Raw genomic sequence first — 27661 nt, 5'->3', positions numbered from 1 at the left:
CAGAGCTGGGGGACCCATGTGCTCTTAGCTCCTTTGCAGCCCCCATGTCAGATCGAACCTGGAAGAAAAGTGAAGATCAGAGCTCATCACCACCATGGCCAGCACAGAGCCTTTATTGGTGAGACACGGAATAGAGTATGGAGTCAACCTTGGCTCTTGAGCAGCAAAGGGAGAGGCAGTCTCTGTTGTGCAGCAGCCTCTCCTGGGCAGTAACCTGCAGGAACAACGTCCAGGGATCTGGGTTGGTGCTGCAATCTGGGACTGCCACGGTGGAGCCAGACAGGCTGGTGAGGGAGCCTCTCTGGAGCTGGTAGGGCTGTGGCACCTGGATCAACGTCAGGAAGACTGAGCTTCAGAAAGGGGGCTGTGGGGGGGTGTAAAGGACAAGGATAGCCTTCTGGGGTGGTGGATTGTCGCTCTCCTGGCTCTTCATAGCCTTGGGCATCATGCTTCTCCCAAAGCAGGACAGGTGGCCTGTGCTCCTCAGCCCTGTGGATCTCACAGTGGTTTGGGGCTCACCTGGCTGAACACGGTTGGGGTGTTGGTGGAGCTACCCTGAAGGGATAGGGGAGCCTGGGTGGGGCAGCTGGTTCTCTTCATCCCTAGCGTGGACGTGTCAAGTACTGGTGCCTTTCCTCTGACCTGCCTGCTCGGGCTGTGGTGCTAAGTAAATTCCTGCCCAAACTCTGGTTCCTGCTTCAAAGTCTGACCACAATTTGGAGATGGTCCAGCCTGTGCTGTGCAGCTGCAGAGAACTCTTGGAGTGGCTCATCGGAAGAGTAAAGCATCTTGGGGCTGTGCACACCCTCCTTGTCTCCTCTGGTTTCCACTGTTTCCTCAAGAAAGCTGAAGTCCTGGCCAGAGATGGGCTGTGACCATGACTCTACTTGAAATTGCCGTACGTTTCAAATGAGTTCAAGTAACTGAGGGCTAGTTCATAGCAGAGCCTGTACTGCTCCTGTGGACAGAAGGATGCGCATGAGTATGTGGTGCCCAAGTGCCTGTCATGGAAGGCCAGCCTAGCTGCCAACAGCCCCCCGAGCAAGCCAGGCAGAGGTACAGCCCCCTCTCCTCCTCCCAGTCACAGCCCACCTTCCCCCAGTGAGGAATCACAAATGTAGGCTTCTGTGGATGAGGACTGGGCTGTAGCCAGCTGATCTTAGAAGAACCAGCACCACCAGGTGTCTGCTGCTCACTCCCATCCAGGGTGTGTATACCGTGATGGCCTCGAGGACCTCAATGGTCCATGTAGACCATGATGGTCCTTGAGGACCTGGATGGTGTGGTGGGTGCAGGACAGGCACCTAGGCACAGACCAGTTCTTGCTCTGGTGTTGCCGTCCCCATCTGAGTTTGGTCAGCACCTACCACGTCTTTAATCAGCTGTCTGCGGTGCCTCTTCAGCATCCTCACAGCCTGGGATACATCAACCAGCCCCTCGCTTTGGATCTGCTCACACAGGAAACTGGCAGCACAGAAGATCCCGCTCCGGCTGGCACCATCCCTGCAGGGGAGAGCAAGGGAAGTCACTTCCCCTAGATTTCCTGCTGTCCCACTAGCCATGCAGGCCTGAGGCTCTCGGGATGGTCCTGCACCAAGGAGGCCTCCATGGGGAAGCCTTCCTTCCTGAACACAGCTGAACTCATGTCCACATGTCCACCCTTCACCTGAGCTGAGAAAGATGTGACTTGCTTTGAAGGATACAGCCTGCACTCTGTGCCATGACTGCTGCTCCAAAAGACATTGCTCACCAGCAAGTGACGAGGATGTGCCCATCCTGGCTCTGCCGCTGGTGCGTCTCCACCTTCCCCAGCAGGCTGATGATGGTGGCAGGGTGCGGGGGAAGACGCTGCTTCATGGGCCAGTCCTCCAGTTGCCAGAACCGGACTTCCACCGCAGCCTTCTTGGGCTAGTAGGGAAAAAAGACAGTGAGTCGGGTAGAGAAGAAGCCCACTGGCTTCACTGAGGAGAGGCAGGACAGCGTGGGCCTCATTCAGCCTTGAACACAGGGCCATCTCTGCGCAAAGAGCCTACCTGCTGCCTGTTGGTGAGGGCAAGTGTCCAGACTGTGAAACCAGCTCCAGGCTCCTCTGACAGCAGCTGGACATGGAAACGGCCGTAGATGGCTTCGCCCTGGGTGGGCCAGACCTCCACGTACGTCTTGGGGGAGATATATGCATGGTCACACAATGCCCCAACTGACCCACACACGGAGTTCAGCAGCTCGTGTGGGTGCACTTGGGCCAGCCCCTTGCCTACACGTGGGTGCTCTGCCTGCTTTGTGCTTGGGACAAATCTGTGAGGTTGCAGCCAGAAAAATAACACCCCTGCAGAGATGATACCTCGTCAGGGGAAGCAAAACCAAAGGGCTGCCCCTGTTACTTCTTCCTGTGCCCATGGGGACGCCCCACCACTGTTATACCAGTTATACCACTGGGCTGGGACCGTTCTCAGGGCGCAGCCACGTGGAGCCCACAGGCTTGCAGCTGGTCCCCATGGCAAGCAGGACCCCGGCAAGGAAAGCTGCATGGGGGGGCGAAGGCAGAAAGCGTGCTGCTGGGAGAGGGGAGGGCAGCTGACCTTGTCCAGCTCCTGGAGCTGGTTCAGCACAACCACCGCTGTGCAGGTGTAATCCCAGACCAGAGCCCAGAAATCCACCAGCGTGCTGGAGAAGGGCAGCTGGGTGATGATCAGTCTGTCCTCCTTGGTGTACGTCTGCAAAACACACCGGTTGGGGTGTGCGTGTCGATTTAGAGGTCATGCAATCCACAGACACAGCAGTGCCTGCAATAACCACATTAGGCAGCCTCCACGATGCCGAGGGCTGGGCTGGGCGGCTCTGCAGACCCAGGGGCAGAGCCCGAGGAGATGCAGAGCACCCAGCAGGTGAAAGGCAGTGGATTTTTAGGCTGATCATGGGAGCCATCTCCTGGCAGCAGGGCCCCAGCCGCTGCGAGACAGCCACTGTGAAGAAGTGGTGCCCGTGGAGCCTCTGCTGCCCCCAGCAGCTCCAAGCCCTGCTGAAGCTGGAGCCTTACGTTGGCAAACACCGCGTTGATGTAGCCCGGAGAGCCGTCAGCATTCAGCGAGGACATCAGGATGGGCCGGCAGGAATCCGCTGCGGAGGCAAGGGGCAGAGAGAGAAGAGATGAGCCATCCTCTGCCCGCACAGAGGGGGATCTAGGTGGGGAAAGTCCTGAAGCAGCAGTAAATCCACCCTCCCGACTCAGTAGGCCACGGTGATGGTTGGACTTGATGACCCTGAAGATCTTTTGCAGCCTAGATGATTCGATGGTACTAAGTATCGCCAACAAAAAGTGATGCTTGGTACCCTGGGCAGAACGCTCCATCCCCTGGTGGTAGCATGGTGCTGGGGAGGCAAGCAGCATCATCCCCCTTGCTGCTCTCAGGAGCTGGGTCTTGGAGAGAGGGGCTGCCCAGCCCTGCAGTACCTGGCAGGATCCCTGGTTTGCGGTTCTTGGGCTGGTTGCTGGGTTTCTCTGCTTCTCTGCATGGCAGGAGCTGGAACAACTCGGAGAAGTTCTGCACTGCCTGTAAGGGAAGATTCAGCTTAGCAAGTCCGGCCTCTCATCTCCCTTTCCACCCTCAGCCACCCCAGAGAAGTACTACCAACATCTCCAGACCGCAGCTGGGTGAGGGCTGTGGCAGGAGGCCCCAGACCCAGCGCGCCAGGTCTTGGTGGTACCTTGAACTCCTTCTCAAGGACGTTGCTCTGGCTCTGGGTCTCAGCTCCTTGGAGGCAGCGGATGTGGCTGGCGACGCTCTCCACTGGGACCCCAGTGCTGCCGCAGAGCAGGCCTTCGAGCAGCACCTCGTACAGGAAGGCATACTGCTCCTGCGTGGGGACACGGGTCAGTGCACCGTCTGGAGCAGCTCCACGGACAGCCCTGGGACTCCAGAACACAGGCACTGAGACTGCTCTGCACTGACATCGACCTGCACCTGGAATGTGCCAGCTCCATCCTTCGCCTCCCTGCTGGACACCTCTCAGTGCATGCAGCCCTGCTCTAAGGAGCAACCAGCAAATGCAAAAACCCAGACAGGAGCATCTTTCTGTGGTTTAGTGCTTTCTCTCAGACACCAGACTCCTGCTCAGAGGAAGAAAGCTCAGAAAACCATTGCACTAGTCCTCCTGCAAGTAGCTGGATGGTCCTGCCCAACTTACAGGTTCCACCATAGGGTCACAGCACTGAACAGATTGTGAGGACATAGCCCCTTGCCCAAGACATTGCTGCCCAGAAGATGCCAGGCAAATATCCCAAAAGCCTGAACAACACATCCTGAAAGCCACAGATGCATGCTCCTTGCCTATAAGACAGCCCTTCCATGCCAGACTACTGGTGCATGTGAATGCTGCTGCTGCTGCCACTTCAGAGAGTCTCAGAGGAATGTGGCTCCTGCCTAGGTTTGGACACCATGCTGAATACAAGAACACACAGTGTCCATCACCTGGCAGCTCCAGTGCCTGTGGCTGAACCATGCAGAGCGTGTCCACTGTGGCTTGGTTCACCACATCCCTGGGAAGGGTGGGAAGCACGTCTGCAGCCTGGCAGCGTGCAGGGAGCAGGCGACTCTCCTCACCTTGGTCTGCACCATGCTGACCCGCTGCTCCCGCAGCTTCTGCACACAGTGAAAAACATCCACCTTCCCCTCGGCCTTCGCCATCTTCAGGAGGAAGTCCATGGCGATGAAGGTACCTGTCCGCCCGATCCCTGCGCTGAGGACACAGAAAAAGAGAGGTTGGTGCTGCCCTGGCCAGCTTTGCTCCAATACCCAAGCATTCCAGTCCCAGTACCTGCAGTGCACCAGCACAGGGCCAGCAGGGGCTTCTGACTCCCTGTTGTTCACTTTCTCCACTAGGTAGAGGAGCTGGGCAGGGTTTCTGGGCACCCCGTGGTCTGGCCACTGCTGGTAGTGAAATTGTTCCACCACTCGTGGGAGAGGACAGCCTGCCTGAAAAGAGGGAGACATGGCTGGGAGCAGGAGCCAGCCTGGAAAGTTGTGTGAAGCAACTGCATGTTGACAAACAGAGAGAAGGCACGGCAGGGTTGCACCAACACCCAGCCTCCCCCCAGCACCCCACCACAATGACTGCTTCACCAGAGCTCATCAGACAGCAAAGGGTATGCTGAAGACTTTGAGCAAATTCACCAAGCCACAAGATTTGCTTTATTCTCTGCTTCCCCCTGCTGAGAGCAGTGAACTCAGAGGAGTAAATGCAGTGTGTGTCCCAGAGAAAAAAAAAATTACAATGTGGAGTCTTTCCAGAGTCATTGAAAAGCCCCTGCTTCCCCAGATCAGACACTTCCTAAGGCTGATACTGCACTGATATGAATATAGTCACATTTGTACCAGCCCATCCTGATTTTTTTTTCCTGAGCATCACATTCACTTGGCCAGAGCTAATAAACTGTTATGTCCCCCATCAGGTGCTCTTGGAGCTTTAGCTTTCAGCTGGACTTTGTTCTAGGTAAGGCAAGAATATGTCCAGCTGCAACATCTCTATTTTGTATGTTTTCCCCTCCTTGCATCTTCTTTTGTTCCTGTTTATTATCTTAGGTATAACTTCAGCAGAAATACCCGTCTTGAGAAGTGTTCTCATGTAAGTTACCTTAAACCATAATCTCTCTGTTCAGGTTTAGGAGCTGCAAGGCACCATGGTGCTTCAATGGGGACTGTCTGCAGACTGCCCCAGGTGACAGGTACCTGTCTCATCATCCCAAAAAGCCTGGGGCTGGTGCCCTGGGACAGAGACCAGCGACAGCAAAGCTGACCTGCTACTGCTGGAGACCAGGCAGGGCTGACCACCAGCTGCTGAACCCCAGAAGCACCCTGCATCTCCATCACAGCTACATGCCAGTCTTACCTTCTGCAGGCAGAAGATGCGTGTGACAAGGCCCGTGGTGGTCCTAGTGTTGTTGAGCGTCACGGTGAAGTCCCCGTAGACTTGCTCCTGCTCTGGCCAGTACTGCTCACACTTGGTCTGTCAACAGCAGCGAGACTGCTGAGCACCAGGAAGCTCATTCGGGGAGCGTTACAAGCCAGCACTGGTGCGGAGCTGCTCCCTGCCCTCATCGAGGGCTGCACTGAGAGCAAAGCAAAGCAGGCAAGGAAACCTGGGCACCGGGGAGACCTAAGGTGAGCAGAGGTGGAGATGGTTTCTGTACCTTGTTCTGCTCCACTAAGCCCGTCAGCATCACAATGACCGAGGTCTTCTCCTGCCAGACCATCTGCCAGAAATCCACCACCGTCCCGGGCAAGGGGCCTAGAAGAGAAAGAGGAGAGCCTGGTGTCAGAGCCCAAGCCGTGGAGATGCTCCCAGGCTCCTGGGCTAGGGGTAGACTCGTGTTTCCCTCTGCTCAGGACTGATGCTGTGCAGCCTGGGCATTACAGAGTACTGGGCACCCCAGCTTCAGCACCTCTGTTAGAAAGCGGGACAGGAAAGAGGGAGGGCAAACAAGCCTGGGGTATGCCAGGGATTCACAGCTGCTGCAGGAGTTTCCCTACCCAGAGCCTGAAGATGACCAAGAGTTCCTCCCACGTTTAGGGTCCTATTTCCTGAAGAGCATTTCAGCAGCTTTGCAAGGAGCCTGAGACCCCCTCACTGCATGCTGCATGGAGCAGACCGACCCGCTGCAGCTCTGTGCCGTTGGAAGGAGCCTGACACTGAGGACAGCACTGTCAGACATTTGCAGGTTTGTCCCTGCCACGCCAGCCTCCAAAGGGGAACAAACCAGGCTTGTGGGGCCCGTGTCCTTAGCTTGGGCAGCGCAGGAGCTGGCTCACAGCCTCCTCCTGTGGTCAGACTAAGACCACGCATGCCCTGCAGCAGCTGTGACCACCATAGATAACAAAAGCACAAGAGATAGAGGGCCCTGGACGGAGTCCTTAGCAGCTCCTGGGCAGCTGTCCCAGCTCCCCACACCCCAGGGGGTTCAGAGCACGGACTGCCATCTCCTGGGCATGAGCAGGGCCCTGTGCCAGCTCTGGGGAGTTTCCAGGGCTGGAAGCACTCACCTTGAGCTGCAATGAAGAAGCGTGGACTCCGGTAGCTCTGTGAGGGAGAGGTTCAAACAGCTCCAATCACCCAGGTTAAACATTTAACAAGAAATACAAGAAACACAAGGTCCATCCCCACAGGTACCAGAGCCCTCAGCACAATATGTCCCACAGCACCAGTCCTGGCCAGCATGGAGAGCAGGTGCCCAGGGGCTGCCTCTCCATCCCTGTCCCTTTCCTACTGTGAGCAGGTCACTTTTTATTGGGGATGAGGATGGTGCACAAACCCAGAGTGCTGCAGGCAGCTCAGAGGGGACCAGGGAGAGCAACACCCCCAGATCCGCCAGCATGTGAGGACAGCAAGTGCCAGTCCTTGGGGACACCCGTGTAAGCAGGGCTGCCCTCTAGAAAGCTGGCACCTCTCCTACCCTGCCCAGGGTAGCGAGTCCTCGCTACCTACATCCACGTAGCTGGCGTTGATGTAGTCGTTCCCCGTGTCTGCAGAGGGTTGCAGCACCACACGGCAGTGGTCATCTGGAAGAGAAGGGAGGTGGGAGTCAGTGGGCTGTTACTTTGGGGCAGCAGTGAAATGACTGTTTCAGGAAGAAGGTGTAATTCAGGAAGACCCAGGGCTCCCTGCTCCTTTCTCAGCAGATTTCCAGGCCTCAGGACCTGCACTGCCCAGCCACCTCCAAATGCCTGTGCCAGCCCCCAGAGAGCTTACAGGGAATGATGCACTTGTAGCGGTTCTTGCCCTGGTTACATGGCTCCTTCCCAGCATCGCAGGGATGCAACAACGTGGAGGTCAGTTGCTGCGGAGGAGGAAGACGAGCTCCGGATTAGCCCAAGTTCTGGGGCTGGCTGAGGCTGCCTGCATCGCGTGCCCCACGGGGAGCCGGGACTGCACAGGCAGTGCAGCCAGATGGGAAAGCAAAGCTAAACCAGACCTGATACTCTGCCATCCGCCCGGCACCGTGACTGCTGGCTGATTCATCCTCTGTTCGCTCTGCCTCTATTTCTGCCCTCTTAAGCTTCTTCAGAGCCTCCAGCAGTTCCTCCACTGGGATCTGTGTGGTCAGCTTGTTCACACCTATGGGGACCACCAGGAGAGAAGGTGACCTGACAGCTGGGAGTAGGACCCCACCAAAGCCCAGGCTGTCCCTCCCCATCCAGGTCCCCCTATTTGGGGATGTGTTCCTTTCCCCATACCAGCCAATTCTGACCTCCCTTGGCCCTGTAAGGACCTCACAGTGACTGGAAGCACCCTGCCTGCACTTTTAATAGGCAGCCTGTGCAGATGGGGCCTCTGCTGATACTGCACCTCCTCGACATTTTCTCAGGGGGATAGTGCTGTTGCCTTCAGACGCTTTTGAACCGTTGTGCTTTCGCCTGCAAAACACCAAGAGAGGCCCTTGGACACGCAGAAGATGGAGAGGAGAGGAGGTTGCCAGTGTGGCAGCCCTGCTTTATATCAGGGTTCACCCTGGCTTGCCCGAGGCCCTGAATGTCCCATGGCAGCACAGAGAGCAGAAGAGAAGAGGCACATACTAACCTGAAGAGCAGGAAGAGCAGCAGAATCCCCAGTGCCAGAACTACCATTGTCACCACAAGTGCCGTCAGCACAGACGTCTTCAGCAGAGGCGCCGGCTCCTGCCCTGCAAACAGCACAGCTCAAGATCAGGCCTCTGCAGAGACCAAATCCAGAGACCTCACAGGGTTGTGGGGAGAAAAGCAGCTTCCCTCATCACCCACCGCAGGCTCTGTGCTGTGGAAAAGTTAGGGTTGTGCGGGAGTGGGTGTTTGCTTGGTGTGAAGCCCTTCAGGATGGGCTCATAGCGTGTCAGCGTGCCTCTATGACTGTCCCCAGGCATGGCCAGAGCCAGGTGAATGGTTTGAGTTTTTTGGGGTTTGCACTTGTACTAGGGCAGCATTAGGACTGAGATGCAATATGAGATGATGACATGGAAGCTGTGCAGGCTCCAGCTGTGCCACGAGTGCCCAAGTGGCCTCAAGATCCAGGGAACATCCAAGAGGATGAAGGTAGCATCTGGCTATAGCATTACCCCAGGGTATGGGAAATGAGAGGTTTGCTGTGCCCCCACAAGGAGTTCCTGCACTCGCCAGCTCCTCTCCACAGCAAGTTGCCAGGCTGGGAAAAGGGAGGACGTGGGAGAGAGCCTTGGGCACAGGGAGCGGGGTGAGCCAGCCCCTCAGCAGAGGACCCCACTTACCCACAGAGAAGCTGTAGCACACGCAGGTGAACGTCTCCTCCTTTTGGGAGAAACAGGAAGGAGAGTTCAGAGCAGAGGGCGGCCACCCAGGCCACCAAACACCCCGGCCGTGACCGAGGATGCGGGGGACGCTGCCCTGCCCCATCCCTGGCTGGCAGCGTCCCCAGGGAGCTGCAGCCTCCCGCCACGGCTACCTGCTGGGAGCGCCGCACGAGGCGGAGGAGGGCGGTGTAGTCCCAGCCCGGGCGCAGGGGAGCGTTGTGGAAGCCGTGCCCGTGGGTCCCGTCGCCCAGCACGAAGGCCGTGGGGGCGGTGAGGTTGAGCACGGCGGCCACGTAGGCGTCGGGCGGGCGGCTGGCGTTGAAGGGCTGCAGCTCCCCCGAGCAGGCGCCTTCCAGCGCCGTGCCATTTTGCGTCGCAGCCACGAGGAGCTGGTGCTCGCTGCAAGGCAGGGCTGTGAGACGGGGACGGGGATGGGGATGGGACGGGGATGGGATGGGGATGGGGATGGGGACGGGGATGGGAATGGGGACGGGGATGGGGAAGGGAAGAGCTGGACGGAGGCAGCTGCAGGTGACAGCGCTGCTCGGGGCTGTGCAGAGCAGAGCAGCCGGGGCTGCACTCACCTGCCCGCCTCGGGGACCCAGGTGATGGGGCGGAGGGGAAGCACGGCCGTGCCTCGGGATGGGGAGATGTCGCGCACAAGGCGGGAGCTGACATCAGGGGGGTCCGGGGTCTCTGTGGAGGAAGACCCAGGGGACGAGCATCAGCAGGAGGCACGGCGAGGCAGGGCAGGAGCAGGGGCAGCGCACACAGACCCTTACCCGAGCTGTTGGTCTGAAACTCCTCCAGCAGTGCTGCCCCTGCCCCGGCAGCCGTCAGGCCCCGCACGGCCACCGTGTAGCTGGTGCCAGGGCCGTGCGCAGGCAGCGGCTGCTCCGTGACGGAGCTGCTCAGCATCAGCCGCTCGACCTGGAGGAAGCCGCCGTCCTGCGGGCCCCTGGTGGTGACGTTCAGCTGGGGACAGGACACGGAGCTGGAGGGAAACGTGCCCACCGCACAGCCAGACAGAGCCCAGCAGCGCTGCGGTGCTCCCCACGTCTGCACCCATCGCAGTGCTGGGAAACTCCCGGAGGGACGCCAGCGGGAGCCTGGGCCCCACGCGTGGACCTCAACACACACCAGAGGAGGAGAGGAGGGAATTTGGAGCCAGCACTCAAAACAAGAGCAATCTGCTGCACCAAAGATACCACCGCAGCAGCAGCAGCAGATGGAGCTGCTCAGAGCACACTTCTGCTCTCCAGGCTGGTTGGATTTCCAAGGCATCCTCAGTGAGGCATGAGTCACATCTAATCTCCACAGGGCTACAAGTTGGGTGCTGCACTGGCGCCCTTACTCCTGCCCCCAGCACTGCAAACCACAGCCTTTCCTGTTCCAGAAACCAGAAATAAGGCCCCAGGAAGCACAGGAAAGCCCGTGAGGCTGTGCCGCCAAACACGTCACAAAGTGCTGCGCACAGAGCCCCAGCATGTGCCAAACCACAGGCTGTGCAGTGCTGGGGAGGAAACCCCCAGGCACAGAGCACCCGCAACCCCTGCAGGCAGCACGGCAGCAGGGGAAACATGAGAGGGAGGCAGAAATGCTCAAACGTATCACAGCAGCTAGAAAATCAGCCAGGAGGGTGGATCTCAAGGTCCTCAAGGATTTCCCACGGTCTGCCCACCTGCCTGTGCCCAGCACCCAGCCCGAGGCACCCGGCGAGGCACGGGGCCCACGGGCAGCCCCCGCTCCCCTGGTACCTGGTATCCAAGGATCTCCCCTTTGCAGGAGGGCAGCGCCTGCCACCGCAGCGTCCCCGTGCTGGCATCCAGCCACAGCCGCTCCGGCTTCTCGGGCACTGGAAGCACAGCGAGACGGGGTCACACACGGGGACACCCACCAGGGGCTGAAATTTTTGGGAGAAAAGCAAAGGGTACCTTGACATTACAGGCAGGGGACACTTACCTGTTGCCTTTGTCCTCAGGAGCCGTGTGAACAGGATTGTGCTGGGGGGCACTGAGATGGTGACACTGTAGTCAGTGAAGGGCTGCAGGTGGTTGCAGGTAAATGTTCCATTTTGGCCGTGCAGAATCTCCTGTCCTGTGACCTCCTCAGCCTCACAGGGAGGGGAGGAAGGCCCTGCCAGCCTGCACGTGGCCTGCATGCGCTGGCAGGCATCAGGCAGACTGCAGGTCCAGTTCAGTTTGATGCTGGTGGTGGAAACCTCCAAGGTCCCAGGCACAACCTGGAAGGCCTCTGTGAAGGAAGCATTGCACAAGAGTCACTGCCTTGCCTTCCCTCCCCCTGGCACCCTTGCAAGGGTGCTGCGGTCTGACAGCCCTGCTCCCCCCCAGCTGCAGGGAGAGGAAGCCGGAGGTGACACTGCCCACACCAGGTCTCCAGCTGCAGAGCTGGAGGTGTCTGGATCACGGTGTGCTCGGAAGCTGGACGTGAGCTTTGCATCACTTCTCACTGCTTGAGGCAACTTCTATTGGGAGCAGACCCCTGGCTCCCTCCCCTTGCTCCCTGGCAGCGGGCGCAGCCCCTCGGGAGGGAAATGCTCCCGCAGGCGCTGGCCCTCTCGCCACAGAGCGCACCTGCACCCGGCCGGGAACATCCGTGCGTGCCTCTGGAACAGGGCCAGCGCGAAGGCAGGACACCGCCATCGGGCCCACCCTTCCCTCTCAAGTCCCTCACTCACCCACACACGTCAGGGTCTGCCACTGATCCAGAGGCTCCCAGTGGCCAGTGCTTCTCCTCACATACCAGAACCTCTGAGGAGTTGGGGAGCCTTGGCTTGGGGTAGGTTGTACACAGGTGATCTTCGTGGGAGGAGGCCAGTACCCTTCAGGGCACCTCACCGTCACCATGTCATTGAGGATGTAGGATGCCCGTTCTGGGTCAAAGATTAATCTGGGGTCCCACTGGGGCTTCTGGCATTTTCCTGCACCAACAAGAAGGGAAGGTGCTAGCAGGGCAGAGGCTGGCCATGCAGGGCAAGGCAGGGGACGTGGCAGGAGATCCCTGTCCTGGCACACTACGGTGAGGGATGGAGCTGTGGGACACGATGTGGAGCACCTTCCTGCACCATGGCCCCAGGAAGGGGATGGGAGCAGGAAGGGCCCCACGCTGCTTCCCCAGCCCTCCCGAGAAGGCCCAGGAGGAGCAGGAGCTCCAGGGGCTCTGGGCGCCCTCGTCCCACATGCCGGGCGCTCCAACCTGGCCCCTGGGCGCAGCTCCAGCTGCCGCCCCCAGCCGGCTGCCGCAGCCCCCTCCTGCCGGGACCCTCGGGCACAGAGGCTGCCACCAGACCCCTCCCTGCCCAGGCACCCCTGGGGACCCCGGGCGAGCCCTGGGCAGGTGCAGGAGCTGCCTCCCACTGCCTTTGGCATCACCCCCTACATCCCCCGGCACACAGGGGCCCCAGGAGAGCTCCTGGCACCTCCCTTACCCACGCACTCCACCATGGAATGAATGCGGGTCCAGGCACCTCCTGTGCCCTTTCCCATCCAAACTCCTCTGTACACAGGTTTCCCAGTGCTGATGGACTGGACTTCTCTTGAACATTTGATGTGGGTGAAAGATGGCTCGAAACCCTTGGGGCAGCTCAGCATCACTTCTTCGTTCCTGCTGTACTCCTCCTGGTCTGGTGCCAGACGGAGCCTTGTGTCCCACGAGGGCTTTTGGCACATTTCTGGCAGAGGCAAAAGCAGGTGAGCAGCAGCTGGGGCTGGGGCTGCCCAGGGAGGGGTGGGTGAGGCTGGGCCACCGTTTGCTTGGGCAGTGGTCTCAGGCATCAAACCCAGGGAGACCGAGGGATGCGCTCAGGCATGGGGAGCATGGGCCAGGACACAGTGGGGATGTGGGAAATGCAGAGAGGCATGGAGGGGTAGGACTGGAGGACAGGGCTGCAGAGAAGGTAATTCCTGCCACCCCACGTACCAAGGCACAGCACAGGCTCCTCAATGTGGATCCAGGCACCTGTGCTGTTCTTCCCCAGCCATGTAGTTCTGTCTGCAAATCCAGAATATCCTAATGCCTGCACTCCCCCTGCACATCTGACGTGGGTGAAGGACAGCTTGAAACCCTCAGGGCAGCTCAGCATCACTTCTTCGTTCTCCGTGTACACCTCCTGGTGTGGTGCTAGACGGAGTGCTGAGTCCCACAAGGGCCTTTGGCATGTTTCTGTCCAAGGCAAAAGTGGGTTTACTTGGGGTGTGGGTGATGAGGTGAGGCAGGGTTTAGTTGGGGTGTGGGTGATGAGGTGGGGCAGGGTACCGCCAGCTGTTGGCAACCACCAGCAATCCCTCCAGCCACCCAAGGGAGATGGAAGGCGAGCCGTCCAGCTGCCATGACGTGCCCCCCAGGAAGCCTTGTTGGGAGGGAGAGGGCTCCCCTTGTCACTTGCCCATGAAATCCCTTCTCCACCCTCCTTTCCATGCTCACTCTTTGCCCCCCACCACATCCCACGGCTGGCAGCTTCCCAGGACAATCCCCCCTGCAGCAGGAGACCCCTCCAGCCGCTCTTTGGACCTGACCCCAAGCCCAGCTCAGGCTGCCCTTCACCTCGCCGTGCCATGGCCCCAGAGGAGCCACCGAGCCACGGGGCTCCAGGCGAGGCACCTCCTGTCGCCACACTTACTGATGCACTTTATGGGGCGCGCAATGCGGACCCAGCGTCCCAAGTTGTTTCTCTGTGTCCAGGTACCCTTGTGTTCCCCTGTAGCCACAGGCTGAGCTCTCCATACACATTTAGCCTGCTGGAAGGGGAGCTGGGAACCCTCAGGACAGCTCAGCTTCACTTCTTCTTCCTCCTCATAGACGTCCTGCTCTGGTATCAGACGAAGGTCAGGGTCCCACTGGGGCCTCGAGCATTTCACTGTCAAAGGCAAATTTGTGTGAGAGCAGGGGACAAGGAGGCCAGAACCAAGGCCGTGAGGAAACTCGAGGGGTGCTGAGCACAGGACAGCAGCGTCTGCCTGGGCACAGTGGCGGGGGAGGGCGCTCCGAGGGGGGAGGACAGGGCAGAATTTGGCCTCCGGGCTACTGCCTCGTGCCCTGCGCCCTCCCCACGAGCCCTGCGCACCGCGGACATACCCAGGCTCGCGCCCTGCCCGCGGCGTGCTGCTCTCCTGGCCCCGCAGCCCCTCAGCATCTGGCAGGTCACCGCAGCGCCAAGCAAGGGCTGGGGCAGGCAGTGTCGTGGCTGGTTCGGGAGCGTGAGGGCAGAGAGGGGATGGGGAGAGCTGCCCCACTTACCCACGCACGCTACGGGCTCCTCAATGCGGGTCCAGGTGCCTGTGCCGTTCCTCCCCCACCAGCCGACCCCAAAGACAGGTTTTCCAGAAGTTACTCCTAGGAATTCCCTCGCGCATTTGGCCTTGGTGAAGGAGGGCTTGACAGCTCCAGGGCAAGACAGCCTCAGTTCCTCGTTCAGTGTGTAGTTGCCTTTCCTTGGGACAAGCGTGACCCTTTTGTCCCACAGGGGTTTCTGGCATGTTCCTGTTGGGGAGAATGCGTGACAGTCCTCCTTGGGGACGGGAGTGCTCGGGCAGGAGGGGGACGAGGCTGGTCCGTGACGGACTGCGGGGTTGGTGGGGTCGGCCGTCGGCACGGCGAGGAGACGCTGCGGCCCCTGGGTGCGGGACAGGAGCCCAGCGGGGCTGTGAGGTGCTCAGAGCGAGCAGGGCTGAGGGCAGGATCTGGCCGCCGCCAGCGTCCCCGTGGCTCAGGCAGACAGGCCGCAGAGGCAGGACAGAGGCAAGGCCGGGGCCCGCTGGGGGCTTCTGTCCTGGCCCAGCTCGGAGGCTGCTCCCGGCCGGGGCCATCCCAGAGCCGAGGCCAAGACATCCCTGTGAGAAGCCCTGCTGATGGAGACGAGCCCGCAGCAGGGGAGAGCTGCTGCCCCCCGACTTACCTGTGCAGGTCAGGCGCATTTCCATGCGATGCCACATTCCCTGCATGTCCTTCACCTCCCAAACATATTCCCAGCCTGTCCATGCAGCACATCTGATCACAGCAAGAGGAGGATCTTCCCCAGTGAGGCAGCTCAGTGTCAGCTCCTCCTTGTCCCCATAAATCATCCTCTCTGGGACAAAGCGGAGGCTTGGGTCCCACCGGGGCTTGGGGCATCCTGCACAGAGAAGACGGAGAGCGCGTCGGTGGGATGGGAAGAGCCAAACGTGGGCAGGACTCCCAGTGCCTCCGTGCGCTGCGGCGCATGCTGCTGCTGCGGCCTCTGACGGACATCTCCAGGGGTTTCTGCCTCACCTCGCAGGGCACATCCCGGCAGAGGCAGGGGTAACGCTGCACAGCGCATGGGGCTGGCTCCTTCCACCAGTCTGGAGCTCCGGGAGCGCTCAGAGAGAGCAGGGAAAGGAGCACGGGGCTTCCAGCCCTGTAGGGATTCGCGGCATCCCGTGAGCAGGGAGACACTCAGCCCACGTTGCTCTTCACACTGGAGCTGTGCAGACGGCCGCCCACAGGCCCCAAACACAGGAAAGGGGTCGGGTGAAGCTTCAGCGAGGCCAACACGGTGCAGAAGGGCAGCTGGCAGGCTTTGAACAGCAGGAGGTGAGATTCATGTTTTGGGAAGCTCTGCTGTGGAGCGGGAAGTGGCAGCACGGGGCAGCATGCAGCTCACAGCCGGGGTGTGCGGCCCCAGGGCCTCCTTTGGCTTTCCTCCGCAGCCTCCCTTGGGCTTTCGCTGCCCCCAGGATTTCCTCGAGCCCGTGCTGGCAGCTCATTTCCATTAACACAACGCCTTTTGTTTGAACAGAGCCTCATGCACAGCCGGGGTGTGCAGCCACAGGGAGCTCCTCCGCAGCCTCCATTGGGCTTTCGCTGCCCTCAGGATTTCACAGAATCACAGAATCATCTAGGTTGGAAGAGACCTCCAAGATCACCTAGTCCAACCTCTGACCTAACACTAACAAGTCCTCCACTAAACCATATCACTAAGGGCTACATCTAAACGTCTTTTAAAGACCTCCAGGGATGGTGACTCAACCACCTCCCTGGGCAGCCCATTCCAATGCCTAACAACCCTTTCAGTAAAGAAGTTCTTCCTAACATCCAACCTAAACCTCCCCTGGCACAAGTTTAGCCCATTCCCCTCGTCCTGTCACCAGGCACGTGGGAGAATAGACCAACCCCCACCTCGCTACAGCCTCCTTTAAGGTACCTATAGAGAGCAATGAGGTCTCCCCTGAGCCTCCTCTTCTCGAGGCTAAACAACCCCAGCTCCCTCAGCTGCTCCTCATAAGACTTGTTCTCCAGACCCCTCACCAGCTTCGTTGCCCTTCTCTGGACTCGCTCGAGCACCTCCATGTCCTTCTTGTAGCGAGGGGCCCAAAACTGGACACAGTACTCAAGGTGCGGCCTCACCAGAGCCGAGTACAGGGGGACAATCACTTCCCTAGCCCTGCTGGCCACACTGCTTCTTATACAGGCCAGGATGCTGTTGGCCTTCTTGGCCACCTGGGCACACTGCTGGCTCATATTCAGCCGACTATCAACCAGTACTCCCAGGTCCTTCTCAGCCAGGCATCTTTCTAACCACTCGTCTCCCAGCCTGTAGCGCTGCTTGGGGTTGTTGCGCCCCAGGTGCAGGACCCGGCACTTGGCCTTGTTGAACTTCATACAGTTGGCCTCAGCCCATCGGTCCAGCCTGTCCAGATCCTCCTGCAGAGCCTTCCTGCCCTCGAGCAGATCGACACACGCACCTAACTTGGTGTCGTCTGCAAACTTACTGAGGGTGCACTCGATCCCCTCGTCCAGATCATCGGTAAAGATATTAAAGAGAACTGGCCCTAGTACTGAGCCCTGGGGGACTCCACTAGTGACCGGCCTCCAACTGGATTTAACTCCTTTCACCACGACTCTTCGGGCCCGGCTACCCCGGCAGTTTCTAACCCAACAAAGCGTACGCCAGTCCAAGCCAAGAGCAGCCAGTTTCTTGAGGAGAATGCTGTGGGAAACGGTGTCAAAAGCCTTACTGAAGTCAAGGTAGACCACATCCACAGCCTTTTCCTCATCCACTAAGCGCGTCACTCTGTCATAGAAGGAGATCAGGTTCGTCAAGCAGGACCTGTCTTTCATAAACCCATGCTGACTGGGCCTGATCGCCTGCTTGCCCTGCAAGTGCCGCGTGATGGCACTCGAAATAATCTGCTCCATGAGCTTCCCTGGCACTGAGGTCAAACTAACAGGCCTATAGTTTCCCAGGTCTACCCTCCAGCCCTTCTTGTAGATGGGTGTCATGTTTGCTAGCCGCCAGTTGACTGGGACCTCCCCTGATAGCCAGGGCTGCTGATAAATGATGCAAAGCGACTTGGCCAGCTCTTGAGCCAGTTCTCTCAGTACCCTCGGGTGGATCCCATCTGGCCCCATTGACTTGCGTACATCTAAGTGCTGTAGCAGGTCGCCAACCATTTCCTCGTGGGTTGTGAGGGCCACGTTCTGCTCCCCGTCCCCTTCCTCCAGCTCAGGGTACCGGGTATCTAGAGAACAACTGGTCTTGCCGCTAAAGGCTGAGGCAAAGAAGGCATTAAACACCTCAGCCTTTTCCTCATCTCTCGCCACTAAATTTCCCCCCGCATGCAGTAAGGGATGGAGATTCTCCTTAGTCCTCCTTTTTGTGTTAATGTACTTCTAAAAACATTTTCTGTTATCTTTAACAGCAGTAGCCAGATTGAGCTCCGGATGAGCTTTGGCCTTTCTAATTTTGCCCCTGCACATCCTTACAACATCCTTATAATCCTTCTGAGTGGCCCACCCTCTTTTCCAAAGATCATAAACCCTCTTTTTTTCCTTAAGCTCTAGCCACACCTCTCTGTTCAGACAGGCTGGTCTTCTTCCATGCCGGCTCGTCTTTGGGCACGTGGGGACAGACTGCTCCTGAGCCATTAAGATTTCCTTCCTGAGGAGTGCCCAGCCTTCCTGGACTCCTCTGCCCTTCAGAACTGCCTCCCAAGGGACTCTGCCAACCAGTGTCCTGAACGGCTCAAAGGCTGCCCTCCAGAAGTCCAAGACAGCAGTTTTACTGGTCCCCCTCCTGACTGTGCCAAGAATAGAGAACTGTACCGTTTCGTGGTCAATCTGCCCAAGACAGCTCCCAACCACCACATCTCCCACCTGTCTTTCTCTGTTTGTGAGCAGAAGGTCTAGTGGGGCACCTCCCCTGGTAGGCTCACTAACCAGCTGCATCAGGGAACTATCTTCCACGCTCTCCAGAAACCTCCTAGACTGCTTCCTCTGAGCTGTATTGCATTTCCAGGATATGTCTGGGAAGTTGGAGTCCCCCACGAGGACAAGAGCTGCTGGCAGTTCAATTCCACTAACACAAGGACTTTCAGTTTGAACAGAGCCTCATTTTACCTAGTGCTGGGCATTTCTGCTACGGCTCCTGGGCGTCTGCTAATAAATCACTGTGCAGTGGCAGGCTGGGGTGACGGGAAGGGGCCAGGGCCAGCCTGCCAAACAGAGCCAGCCCTGCAGGAAAACATCCCCTGCAAGCTTCTCCGCCTCCTTCCTGGGCGCAAGGGGACTGTAAGGGCACGAGGCTTTTGTCCAGGTGTTGAGGAAAGCTCTGAGAGAGCCGTGCAGAAAGACGGCCAGGGGACAATAGGACAAAGGGACAATGCAGCCTGCTCAGCGCACAGAGCAGCGCTGCGCCACACGCCCCGACCACATCCTCTGCCGGCAGCGTTGGCACCACGCACGCAGCGCTGCCTCCTCCCCAGTGCTGGGACGCAGATTTGTCATCTTGTTTCCTCAGCGCGTCCCCAGAACCCTGCCCGCCACCCCCACTCCTTCGCTCCCAGGCACATCGCCTTGCCTGCAGCTTTTCAGGTAGCGGTGCTCAGAGCTGGGGCACGGGTGAGGCTGGCCCGGAGGATTTGGCACGCGGGAGCCCTGCTGAACGGGGACAGCCCCATGCTGCCTGTGCCATGGCTTGAGGGGACTTTTTTTGGCATTCAGACAGGCACAGCAGTGTGCCGCAGCTCATCCACTCTCCCCTGGCATGTTCCCCTCTCCCTGATTGTACCCTGCATGTGCCCACATGCTGGCAGGGCTGCCCGTGCCTCTGGGTGTGGCCAACAAGTGTTTGTGTTTCGATTCCTCTTTTTCACAAACACCAAGGTGCAAACTCAGCAATACCGTCTCCGCTGCAGGCAACCCCGGAGTTCTCCTAGGATGGACAGGTGACCGAGACGTGCAGAGTATACAGAGGGCTTGCCAGCCACCGTGTGCTCGCTGTATCCTGCAGCTGAGTCCTGGCCTTCATCTGCTCTTGTGCATCGTGCAAACAAGCTGGAGAGCCACGGCTGCACGCACTGGCCCAGCCGGACAGCTTTGGTGGAGGATTTGGGAAAGGGGCAGGATGTCTTCTGCTGCAGGCTTTGCCCTTGGTTTTCCAGTGACGGCGTGCTGTGCTCACACTCCCTGTACCTACAGGGGCACAGCTCCCCTGGCCTGTGCCATGCAGCACAGACCCTGCCGTCCCCCAATTGGCTTGAGTTCAAATCAGCACCTGAAAAACCCAGTCCCATTTTTGGGCCCTGGTGACAGCCAGGGTCCTCGACTCGCGGGCTCCTCCAGCCTGTGCCAGCCCAGGGACATACATACAGCAGGTCCGTACAACGTGAGCACGTGCTAATTGAACGTTTGTTGCCACCCAGATGCAGCAAGGTTAGTTTAGAGACAGACTCCCGGTCAGATGGATGCAGAACAAGGCAGGGTGATGGTCCCCAGACCTGGACTCAGGCCCCAGGCGGTGCTGCCCCGGATGGGTTCACCATCTCCTGGAAGCTCAGATAGCATCTGGCCCTCCAGACATGCAATTAAACGGCTCTGCTGAGATTAAAATGTCAGTCCCACTTCTCAGTTTTGCTGACGGATGCTGGAAATAGCAAAACAACCTCGATCCGCTCTTAGAAAGCAAGCCTTGCTGCGAGGTACCCCTGTGGGCTTCGCACTCCGTCGTCTCACCCCGTCCTGGGCTGCAGAGCCTGCTGCTGTACAGGGGGAGCTGGGGGTTGCCTGGTGCTGGGGGGCCTCACCCCACCACTCCCCAACCGATGCCCTCATGTCTCGGTCCCTGGCACGGACATCGCCTCCAGCCTCTGACAGAGCTGCTGTGTGCTGCCGGCGGTGACGGTACACAGCGAACGTGCAGCAAGGGAGCAGCAACACTTTCACTTGCAGGGAGAAGAGCGACCACCTCTTACCTGTCTCTTGGAGATTTTCTTCGTCACCGGTCACATACTTTTCCATCTCTTCTGCTGCCAGCAGAGGCATGAGGGCCAGGAGAAGGCTCCATCTCAGGGCCATGCTCCCTTCTCTCCCCTGGCAGGACCAAGGGCTCGTCCCGCTGGCCGCCGCTCAGAGCGCCCGCCCGACTGCGAGATGTGCAAGCACCGAAAGGAAGCAGGCAGGCAGAGCAGCTGCATGCGGTACGAGAGGCTTCCTCATTGGAGAGGGAACCTCTGCGGGTGTCAGCACTGCTTTCGTTCTTCGGAGCACCGGGGCAGCTTCACACCCGTTTCACAACCTCGCAGCTCTCTGAGTTCTGGTCTGGGAGGCCGTTTTTGGGCTCTTCGATGGGAGCAGCCACTCGACACAATGCCTGAGCTGCCCCCTCGGGATGGGCAGCAGCGTTCCCAGAAGGATGTGTGAGCAGCCTGGCTCTCCGGGACCGCGTTTCTGCAGGAAGATGGAGCTTCCACACTCAGTAAAGTCATGCAGAGACTACGTCAGCACAGCTCTCTCCCCCGTTAATGTCTGATAGAAAGAATTGTGGAAAAAGGCCACCAGAAGGGCATAAATGGTCTTTGCGACCTGGTGGTGCACGCTTGGGCAGGAAAGCCAAGGTGCTGGCTGGGTGCTTGAGCATAGGCTGAGAGCAGATGCTGGGTGACACGCTGGTGACAACCACGGGGACCCGCAGCGTGGGTGCCATGGCAGTGATCCCAGGCCCTGAGAGCCTGTCCGGTGGTAGGAGCCTTGAGGTGTTTTGTTTTCTCTAATGGAGACTTCGGAGTCTTCCAGTGTAGAGGCTCAAAAAATATTTATGGAGCTGCGAAAGCAAACCACATCAGTAGGAATTAAGTTCCCCTTTTGGGGGAATCTTTGGAAAATAACTAGGAAAATTCCATATGTCAAAAAAAAAAAAAAAATCCCCTAAAAAAAAACCCACATCTCCGGGGCCTCCGTTGCAGTGCTCCCAGTGCTAACAGCCTGACCTCTCCAAGAGTCCTACATTACCCCATATAAAAACCTCAAGTGCCCGAAGGGGAAGCGTGGCCCCCGTGCTGCCAGGAAGCCCTGTGTACTTGCTCATTCTCTCGCTCTTCACACTTCCCCTTGCTCCGCGTCGGAAAAATCCGGACTTGAGCACAACTGGGCTCCGCGCAGAGGACAAGGGGGTGTCGCAAGCCGCCGCTGCCTCCCGCGGCACGCCAGGCGTGCTCCGGTTACGCAAGGCCAAGCCAAAACTGCAGAGGCAGCATCTGGCCTCGTTTCAGCGCCTAGGACACCACAGGTGACCCTGGGCTTGTCGGGTTGGCAAGTGTCACGGCCACCCCGCTGTCACCGCGTGGCATCCGTGGCACAGCTGGGAGGGTGAGCAGCGTGCGTCTCGTCACCTTCCCGCGGTGAGGACCACATCCTGCCGCGGGGCCACCCTCAGAGGTGACAGTAAGCAGCTCAGCACTCGCGGCCTGGCACCAGAGCTCTGCCAGGTGAGGCGAACCCAAACACCCCCCTAGCTTTGTGAGAAGGATCTGTCTCCTCTCAGTTCTTCATGCTCCGACCTACCAACACCACAGATTTTCGGGGGCAGATGTGCAGTTCATGAAGTGTTTTTGCAAAAAAAAAAAAAAAAAAAAAAAAAAGGACTGTTGTCTGCTTCTACAGGCTCTTTGCTCTTTATTTTTATCTTACTGATAAAATCTTTACATCTCACCTGCCTGATGCTGTTTTGTGTCATCTTGCCATGACTTCAGCTCTTTGAAGAGCACCTCTCTGTTCCAAATAACCTCTGGCCCTAGTATTTAGCCCTGCTGATTCCCCGCTGCCTTTTGATACCAGGAGCTCTGAAAGGCTGCCTTAAATCCTGTCACAGGCTACTGGACAGTGCTGCTTCCTTTGGGTACATCTTACTCAAGTTTCCGCTTTTCATGCATTTCCCCTTTCTGAAGCTGAGCAAGATGCCACTGGACTTTCCAAGCTTTTTTTCTGGTGGTTATTTAGGGTCATGGAAAGAAAACCATGGTGGGCAGCTCTTGGCTGACACCAGGCTCAGCCCAGCCCTGCACAGAGCTCAGTTTCCCCTGGATCTGGATCTTCCTCCCTGGATCCTGTGCCGGGCTGCAGGCTCCTGCTTCAGCACCCCAGGGTGCTGCCACCAGCGGGGTCACACCAGCAGGGGCCCAGGAACTGGATCCTGTGAGCCTGGGCTGGGCCAGCCACTGTGTGGGTCTCAGCGTGTCCCCAGGCCTTGTGCTTAACACTGGGCTGCCTGTCCTGCCCTGTGAGCATCCCTTCCCACCTCTCCGTGCCTGTCCCCAGGGCAGGTTCCTGGTGCTCAGGTGGCTCCTCCCTTCCCAGCCTCCTGCAGCCATCACAGAGAGGTGTCTGCGCTGCTCCAGCCCTGCCAGGCAGCCGAGGATCCAGCCGAGGACCCATCCACGGCCACAGCCTCTGCCCCACAGATGAGCCAGGTCCTGACTCCTCCAGACCCCAGCTCCATCCCTGGGTAAGCACCAGCTGCAGGGGACCAGTCTCCAGGAGCAGCAGCGTCCTTGTGCACTGCTCCCTGTGCAGGCTGTGCCCCTTTTCTCCCCCCCTCCAGGCTCCCCCAGCCCCACCGGGCACTGCTGCTGGTCCCCAGCTCCCTGGGCACTTCCAGTCCCTGCCCCACCACCCAGGGTGTATTTTTCCCCCCGTGTTGGGGAGGGAGGGAGCCAACAGCTCTCAGGACGCTGTGTACAGGGCATCCATAGCAACCCTGTATGGCCACGGCCGTGCCAGGGAGGCAGCAGCAGCCTGGAGCAAGGTGGCACAGCCACGGGGCCCCCCCCAGTCCCGAGCACTGAGGGACCCCAAACAGCCTGAGGGAGGCAGGCTCTGGGGCTGGGGAGCCAGCATGCGTGTTTCTGTTAGCAGCCAAGGCAGGCATGGCGGTGCCACAGGGCTGGGACACGCTGGTGGCCACGGGCCGTCCCCCACCTGCCCTCGCTTTGCTCTTGCAGCTACGCCGGTCACCGTGCACACTGCGGGTTGAGCGGGAGGAAACCGTACGTGGAGCTGAAGTCCCCACCCCTGCACAGCCCCAAGGTCCAAAGCTCCCACCGGACGGTGCTGCAGCCGACCCACGGGTCCTGCTGGGGAGCTGCGCCCCCACGGCTGGGAGCTTGCAGGGGGGCAGGCGCTCAGCCCCCGAGCTGCGTGGCCATCCCTGGGTATACAGGTAGGAGGAGGCCATCCCGCCTGGCGTGGTGACCTGCCTGTGCCAGCACCCAGTGCTGCTGCCCCCTCCCTGCTCTTAGCCCTTACAAAGCATCTCTGCTCCCACTGCACCTCCCATTCCCCCACCCCCCCATGCCTTTACCTCTCCTAAAGCTGGGCCTCAGAGCCCCATCACTGCTTCAGAGCAGAACCGTGCCGTGAAGCTGGGCTCCCCCTTGCTTCCCACCTGGTGGATGCTCTGCTCCCAGGGTTCATCCCCAGAGCCCAGCACTTCTTTGCCAAGACTTACTCCGAGATCTGCAAGGAGGCCAGGAGCAGCTTCGCCCAGCAGCGGCTGGGATCTGCCCACGAGGAGCAGGAGCGGAGGACGCGGCTGCTGTGCCAGGACCCCGCGCAGGACCGTGACGTGAGATGGGCAGGACCCAGTGTGCATCGCGTTGTGGGACCAGGGCTGTCCCCGGTGGGCAGGGGGACTTGGGGCACCCCCACCATGGAGGGCAGGGGGACATGGGGCTGGCTGTTGTGGGGAGTCAGTCACCAGGAGGTTGAGAAGGACTTTGTTTGGTGGCAAGGGTCCTGCACTGTTTGCTACAGTGGAGGCTTACTGGGTTTGGGCTCGGGAAGGCATCCATGTATGTGACATTACTGTCTTGGCTCCTGTCTTCTCTGGAGGTGCTCACAAGGCTGTGGGCCAGCAGCCAGCACCCACCCCTCCCTCCATCACCACCAGCACCCCACCGCTTCCACCTTTCTGCCACCACGTCCCCTGTGCTGAGGGCTGGCTGAGTCTCCCTCCCCAGACAGGGACCAGCTCCAGGGCACAGCAGCACCAGAGGCTCCTCTCCCTGCTCAGCCTGCCCCCGGCAGTACTCACACCTCAAATATCCTCACCAGGACCCTCCTGAGCCAGGTAACCACCAGGGCCACCCAGCCACAGGAGCAGCAGCAGCCGCCACTGCCCCGTGTGCATTGCCGTGTGCATTCTGGGCACAAGGATCCCCCTACTCCATGGAGGATGATGATCCCCGAAAATATTTCATCTCAGGTGAGGATGCAAGGAGGGGGATAGGGCTGGGATGAGAGGGGACAAGCATGGTCCCTAAGCACTCCATTAATAGCCACATCTTGCAGAGCTCCACTGGGGTCTGCCTGTATCCCCAAACAAGGATCTTCCTGGCAGCTTCAGCAACATTTAGGGTCATCCTTCAAGGGCAAGGATAGACCCACACACGCACACATTTGCCCCTTGCCCTGTTTGGGGGCACTGTCCTGATGGTTTCTCTGCACGCCCTTTGAGGCAGGAGGTTTGGAGGGGGTGGTGGGCATGGGGTGTCCCCTGGGGGAGTTGGGGGGTGCCAGGACTACTACAGGCTGCTTGCAGCCCTTGTTACAGACAGCTCTGACCCACGCAGGCTTCACGGGCTTTGTGCCCCGTGCCCGGTTCCTGATCGGGACAGGCTACCCGATCACCACCAACCGGGCCCTGCTCGAGTTCAGCCAAATGACCCTGAGGAAAGGCGGCAGAAGCGGGACCGAGAAGGGCGGCGCTGTTCTCTCATCCCTGGGAAAGACCTACCCTGCGGACGGGGGTCTGCTGCCTCGTTACACGGGCTACGTCCCAGGTGAGCACCCCAACACACACCTCCCTCGTGCACGAGTCAGTGTGCTCCACTAAACCTAGTTTTGGGGTGCAAAAAGGTGCTGCAAAGGTGCTCCAGGCATAGCTTTTCCCTTCTCCCAGGAGCTGCCAAGGTGTAAGGGGAAGGGATGGGCTCTGGGGGCTTGCTCCCGCAGGGTTTGGCTCCAATGCTCATGCCAGCCTAAGTGCCAGTGCCCCAGGGCCGTTCCCTGTGAGGTGACCCACAGCCACTGAGCCTTGCGGACAGGTTGTGCCAGGCCCTGGGTCCCAGCCCCACAACCCATCCCTCACCGCCTCCTCCCTGCGCTGCTCAGGACCTCCTCCCGCTGCCCGCAGGTTACAAGTTCCAGTTTGGCCGTACCTACGGACACCTGACTCACAACGCCCTGGGCCTGAGCACCCTGGAGAAGAAGATCCCAGACTGAACTGGTGTGAACTGCTGTCCGAAACCTGCTTGGTCCCTGCAAGCACGCACGGGGAATAAAGACGGGGCACTCTGGCACTGCCACAGCTGGAAAGGGACGAAAGAACATGGGCTCAGCCAGGACAGCGGGGAAAGGAAACACCAGGCAGGGGCAGCCACATCCAGCCTGGGTCTGGGGATTCTCTGGAGGGGTGCAGAAAGGACCTCTGGGTGATACAGGGACTGGATCTAGCACTCTTGGGCAGGTGGCAACCATCTCTTCCCTCTCCCATGGTCTGCCATGAGCCAAGGACAGCAGGGGACAACCTATCTTGCTCTGAAGGTCTGCTGCTGGAGGCAGGAAAAAGCCCAGGTATCTCCCAGGCCCTTCTCAGGGACAGGCTGAAATCAAAAGGCTGCAGAGCAAGGGACCTCAATCAGCACCTTTTTTATTAATATGCATCATAAATAAAGAAATAAATAAAGGCGAGACACCTCGTTCTAATGGGGAAATACAAATTAAATACGGTGCGACGTCCGCTAAGCGATGTACAAGCAGGAGGTAACCTTGCAAGACCAGGGCCCCTCGCCACGGGGAAGCCAGCTCAGGCACAACGCCGTGAGCAGCACCCACCCGGCCAAGGCACCAAATACTGGCACGGCCTTTCATTAACACTGTCCCCCACCCACTGGGCAGGCAAGGACGCCCACCCCACCCCAAGAACATGGCAAGGCAGGGCTGGGCTGGCATTGCCTCTGCCGGGGAGCCCAGGACCCCCAGCAGCCCCTTGTGCATGACACTTGCCCCTGACCGCACGCCATGGGGAGCATCCCCTCCCAGCCCAACCCTCCATCCCCATCTCCCTGCTCCCTCTGGGAGCATCCCCTGCTCTCCCTGCCAGGAGCACGGCCCCCGTTTCCAAACAGCATCCCACCCCCAGCCCTGTCGGGGACCCTGCCCTCACCCCTTCCCCTCCCGCCCCCCTCCACCGAGCATCCCAGGGCATCCGAGGCACTGGCTCCCTGCTCAGCGTGGAGGGCGCGGGGGCACCCCGCGGCACCCGGCTCCGCACAGGGTGGCACTACCCAACCCGGACCTACATCACACCGAACATCCACGCGCCTTCCTCACGACCCAAACACCCTCGCTCTGCACACACACACACCTCATTTCCCCTCCCGTGGCCGTGGCCGGGCAGCGTGGCAGTGCACGGTGCTCCCACCCCGTGGCGATGACGCACTGCCAGCATCCTGCACCCTCCAGAGTGAAACTGAGCCAGTGCCACGCTGGCAGGGACTGCTCGGATCCCTGCTACGTACAAACCCACCACCTGCGGGTGCTGGAGGTGGCGTGGGGTGGAGGGGGCTCAGACGGTGCCCGGTGTGGCTGCATGCACGGCGATGCCTGGCAATACGAGGTGCAGCTTGCGGAAGGCCCCGTGGCCGGTTTGGCCTTTGGCAGCTGCACGAGGAGGAGCAAGAAGGAACCACCTACGGTTACTGTATTCTGTAATGGCAAGAAAGGTAAGAAACTAGCAAGAAGCTGTGTCTGTTCCTCTGGCAGGGTGGGCATCCCCAGAGGATCCTCAGCAGCCCACGGTACTGTGCTTGGCCTCCCAGCCACGTCAGTAATCCTCGTCCTCCGGGTGGGTGACGTACATGATGGGCACCAGTCCCTTCTCGGAGCCGAGGCTGCACTGCAGCCAGTCACCATCCACCTTGGAGATGACCTGCAGGATGTCCCCTTTGTTGAAGCTCAGCTGTCCTGCCTCGGTGGCGATGTGATGGCAAAGAGCTTTCACCTCGCTGCGGGCAGAAAGAGGGGAGAAAGGGTTAGATCACCGCAGGATGCTCACGC

At 59.4% G+C, this 27661-nt stretch overlaps 3 protein-coding genes across 8 annotated transcripts in view; 1 reads left to right on the top strand and 2 right to left on the bottom strand.

Annotated features, from left to right (window-relative positions):
* Positions 1 to 97: 97 nt before the first annotated feature.
* LOC308185397 (receptor-type tyrosine-protein phosphatase mu-like) lies at positions 98 to 20810 on the bottom strand. 2 transcript variants are annotated; one of them, XM_080573406.1, is made up of 31 exons: positions 20521 to 20810; positions 15207 to 15422; positions 14549 to 14791; positions 13932 to 14168; positions 13232 to 13474; positions 12741 to 12983; positions 11991 to 12233; positions 11255 to 11545; positions 11050 to 11147; positions 10075 to 10267; positions 9877 to 9988; positions 9445 to 9691; positions 9251 to 9290; positions 8572 to 8674; positions 8341 to 8408; positions 7967 to 8109; positions 7744 to 7831; positions 7480 to 7553; positions 7038 to 7074; positions 6188 to 6285; positions 5887 to 6003; positions 4816 to 4973; positions 4602 to 4737; positions 3706 to 3855; positions 3452 to 3551; positions 3038 to 3117; positions 2580 to 2714; positions 2034 to 2159; positions 1751 to 1908; positions 1368 to 1503; positions 98 to 958 (listed from the first exon to the last, which is right to left on the bottom strand). In XM_080573406.1, exons 1-31 carry the CDS (start codon positions 20621 to 20623, stop codon positions 884 to 886), a joined length of 4491 nt encoding a protein of 1496 aa, XP_080429532.1. In that variant the 5' UTR covers positions 20624 to 20810; the 3' UTR covers positions 98 to 883. The 2 variants fall into 2 exon arrangements, with proteins under 2 accessions (XP_080429532.1, XP_080429533.1); XM_080573407.1 differs by lacking the exon at positions 11991 to 12233.
* A 149-nt stretch (positions 20811 to 20959) lies between these two features.
* On the top strand, positions 20960 to 26083 carry CIMIP2B (ciliary microtubule inner protein 2B). 2 transcript variants are annotated; one of them, XM_080573420.1, is made up of 7 exons: positions 20960 to 22823; positions 22901 to 23048; positions 23545 to 23762; positions 24010 to 24167; positions 24656 to 24806; positions 25174 to 25383; positions 25737 to 26083. In XM_080573420.1, exons 1-7 carry the CDS (start codon positions 22562 to 22564, stop codon positions 25823 to 25825), a joined length of 1236 nt encoding a protein of 411 aa, XP_080429546.1. In that variant the 5' UTR covers positions 20960 to 22561; the 3' UTR covers positions 25826 to 26083. The 2 variants fall into 2 exon arrangements, with proteins under 2 accessions (XP_080429546.1, XP_080429545.1); XM_080573419.1 differs by having other exon boundaries at positions 24010 to 24221.
* A 152-nt stretch (positions 26084 to 26235) lies between these two features.
* The window catches only part of RUSC2 (RUN and SH3 domain containing 2), a 53347-nt gene continuing 51921 nt past the window's right edge, over positions 26236 to 27661 (bottom strand). For all 4 annotated transcript variants that reach the window (XM_080573403.1, XM_080573402.1, XM_080573404.1 and 1 more), the window contains one exon: positions 26236 to 27609. In XM_080573403.1, coding sequence (XP_080429529.1) covers positions 27429 to 27609 — 181 coding nt within the window. In that variant the 3' untranslated portion in view covers positions 26236 to 27428. The remainder of the gene's footprint in view (positions 27610 to 27661) is intronic.

Source organism: Anser brachyrhynchus (genome assembly GCF_964034855.1).
Source record: "Anser brachyrhynchus genome assembly, chromosome: Z".
NCBI lineage: Eukaryota > Metazoa > Chordata > Aves > Anseriformes > Anatidae > Anser > Anser brachyrhynchus.
The sequence above is the reverse complement of the archived record's forward strand: the minus strand, read 5'-3'. Positions and strand labels throughout refer to the sequence as shown.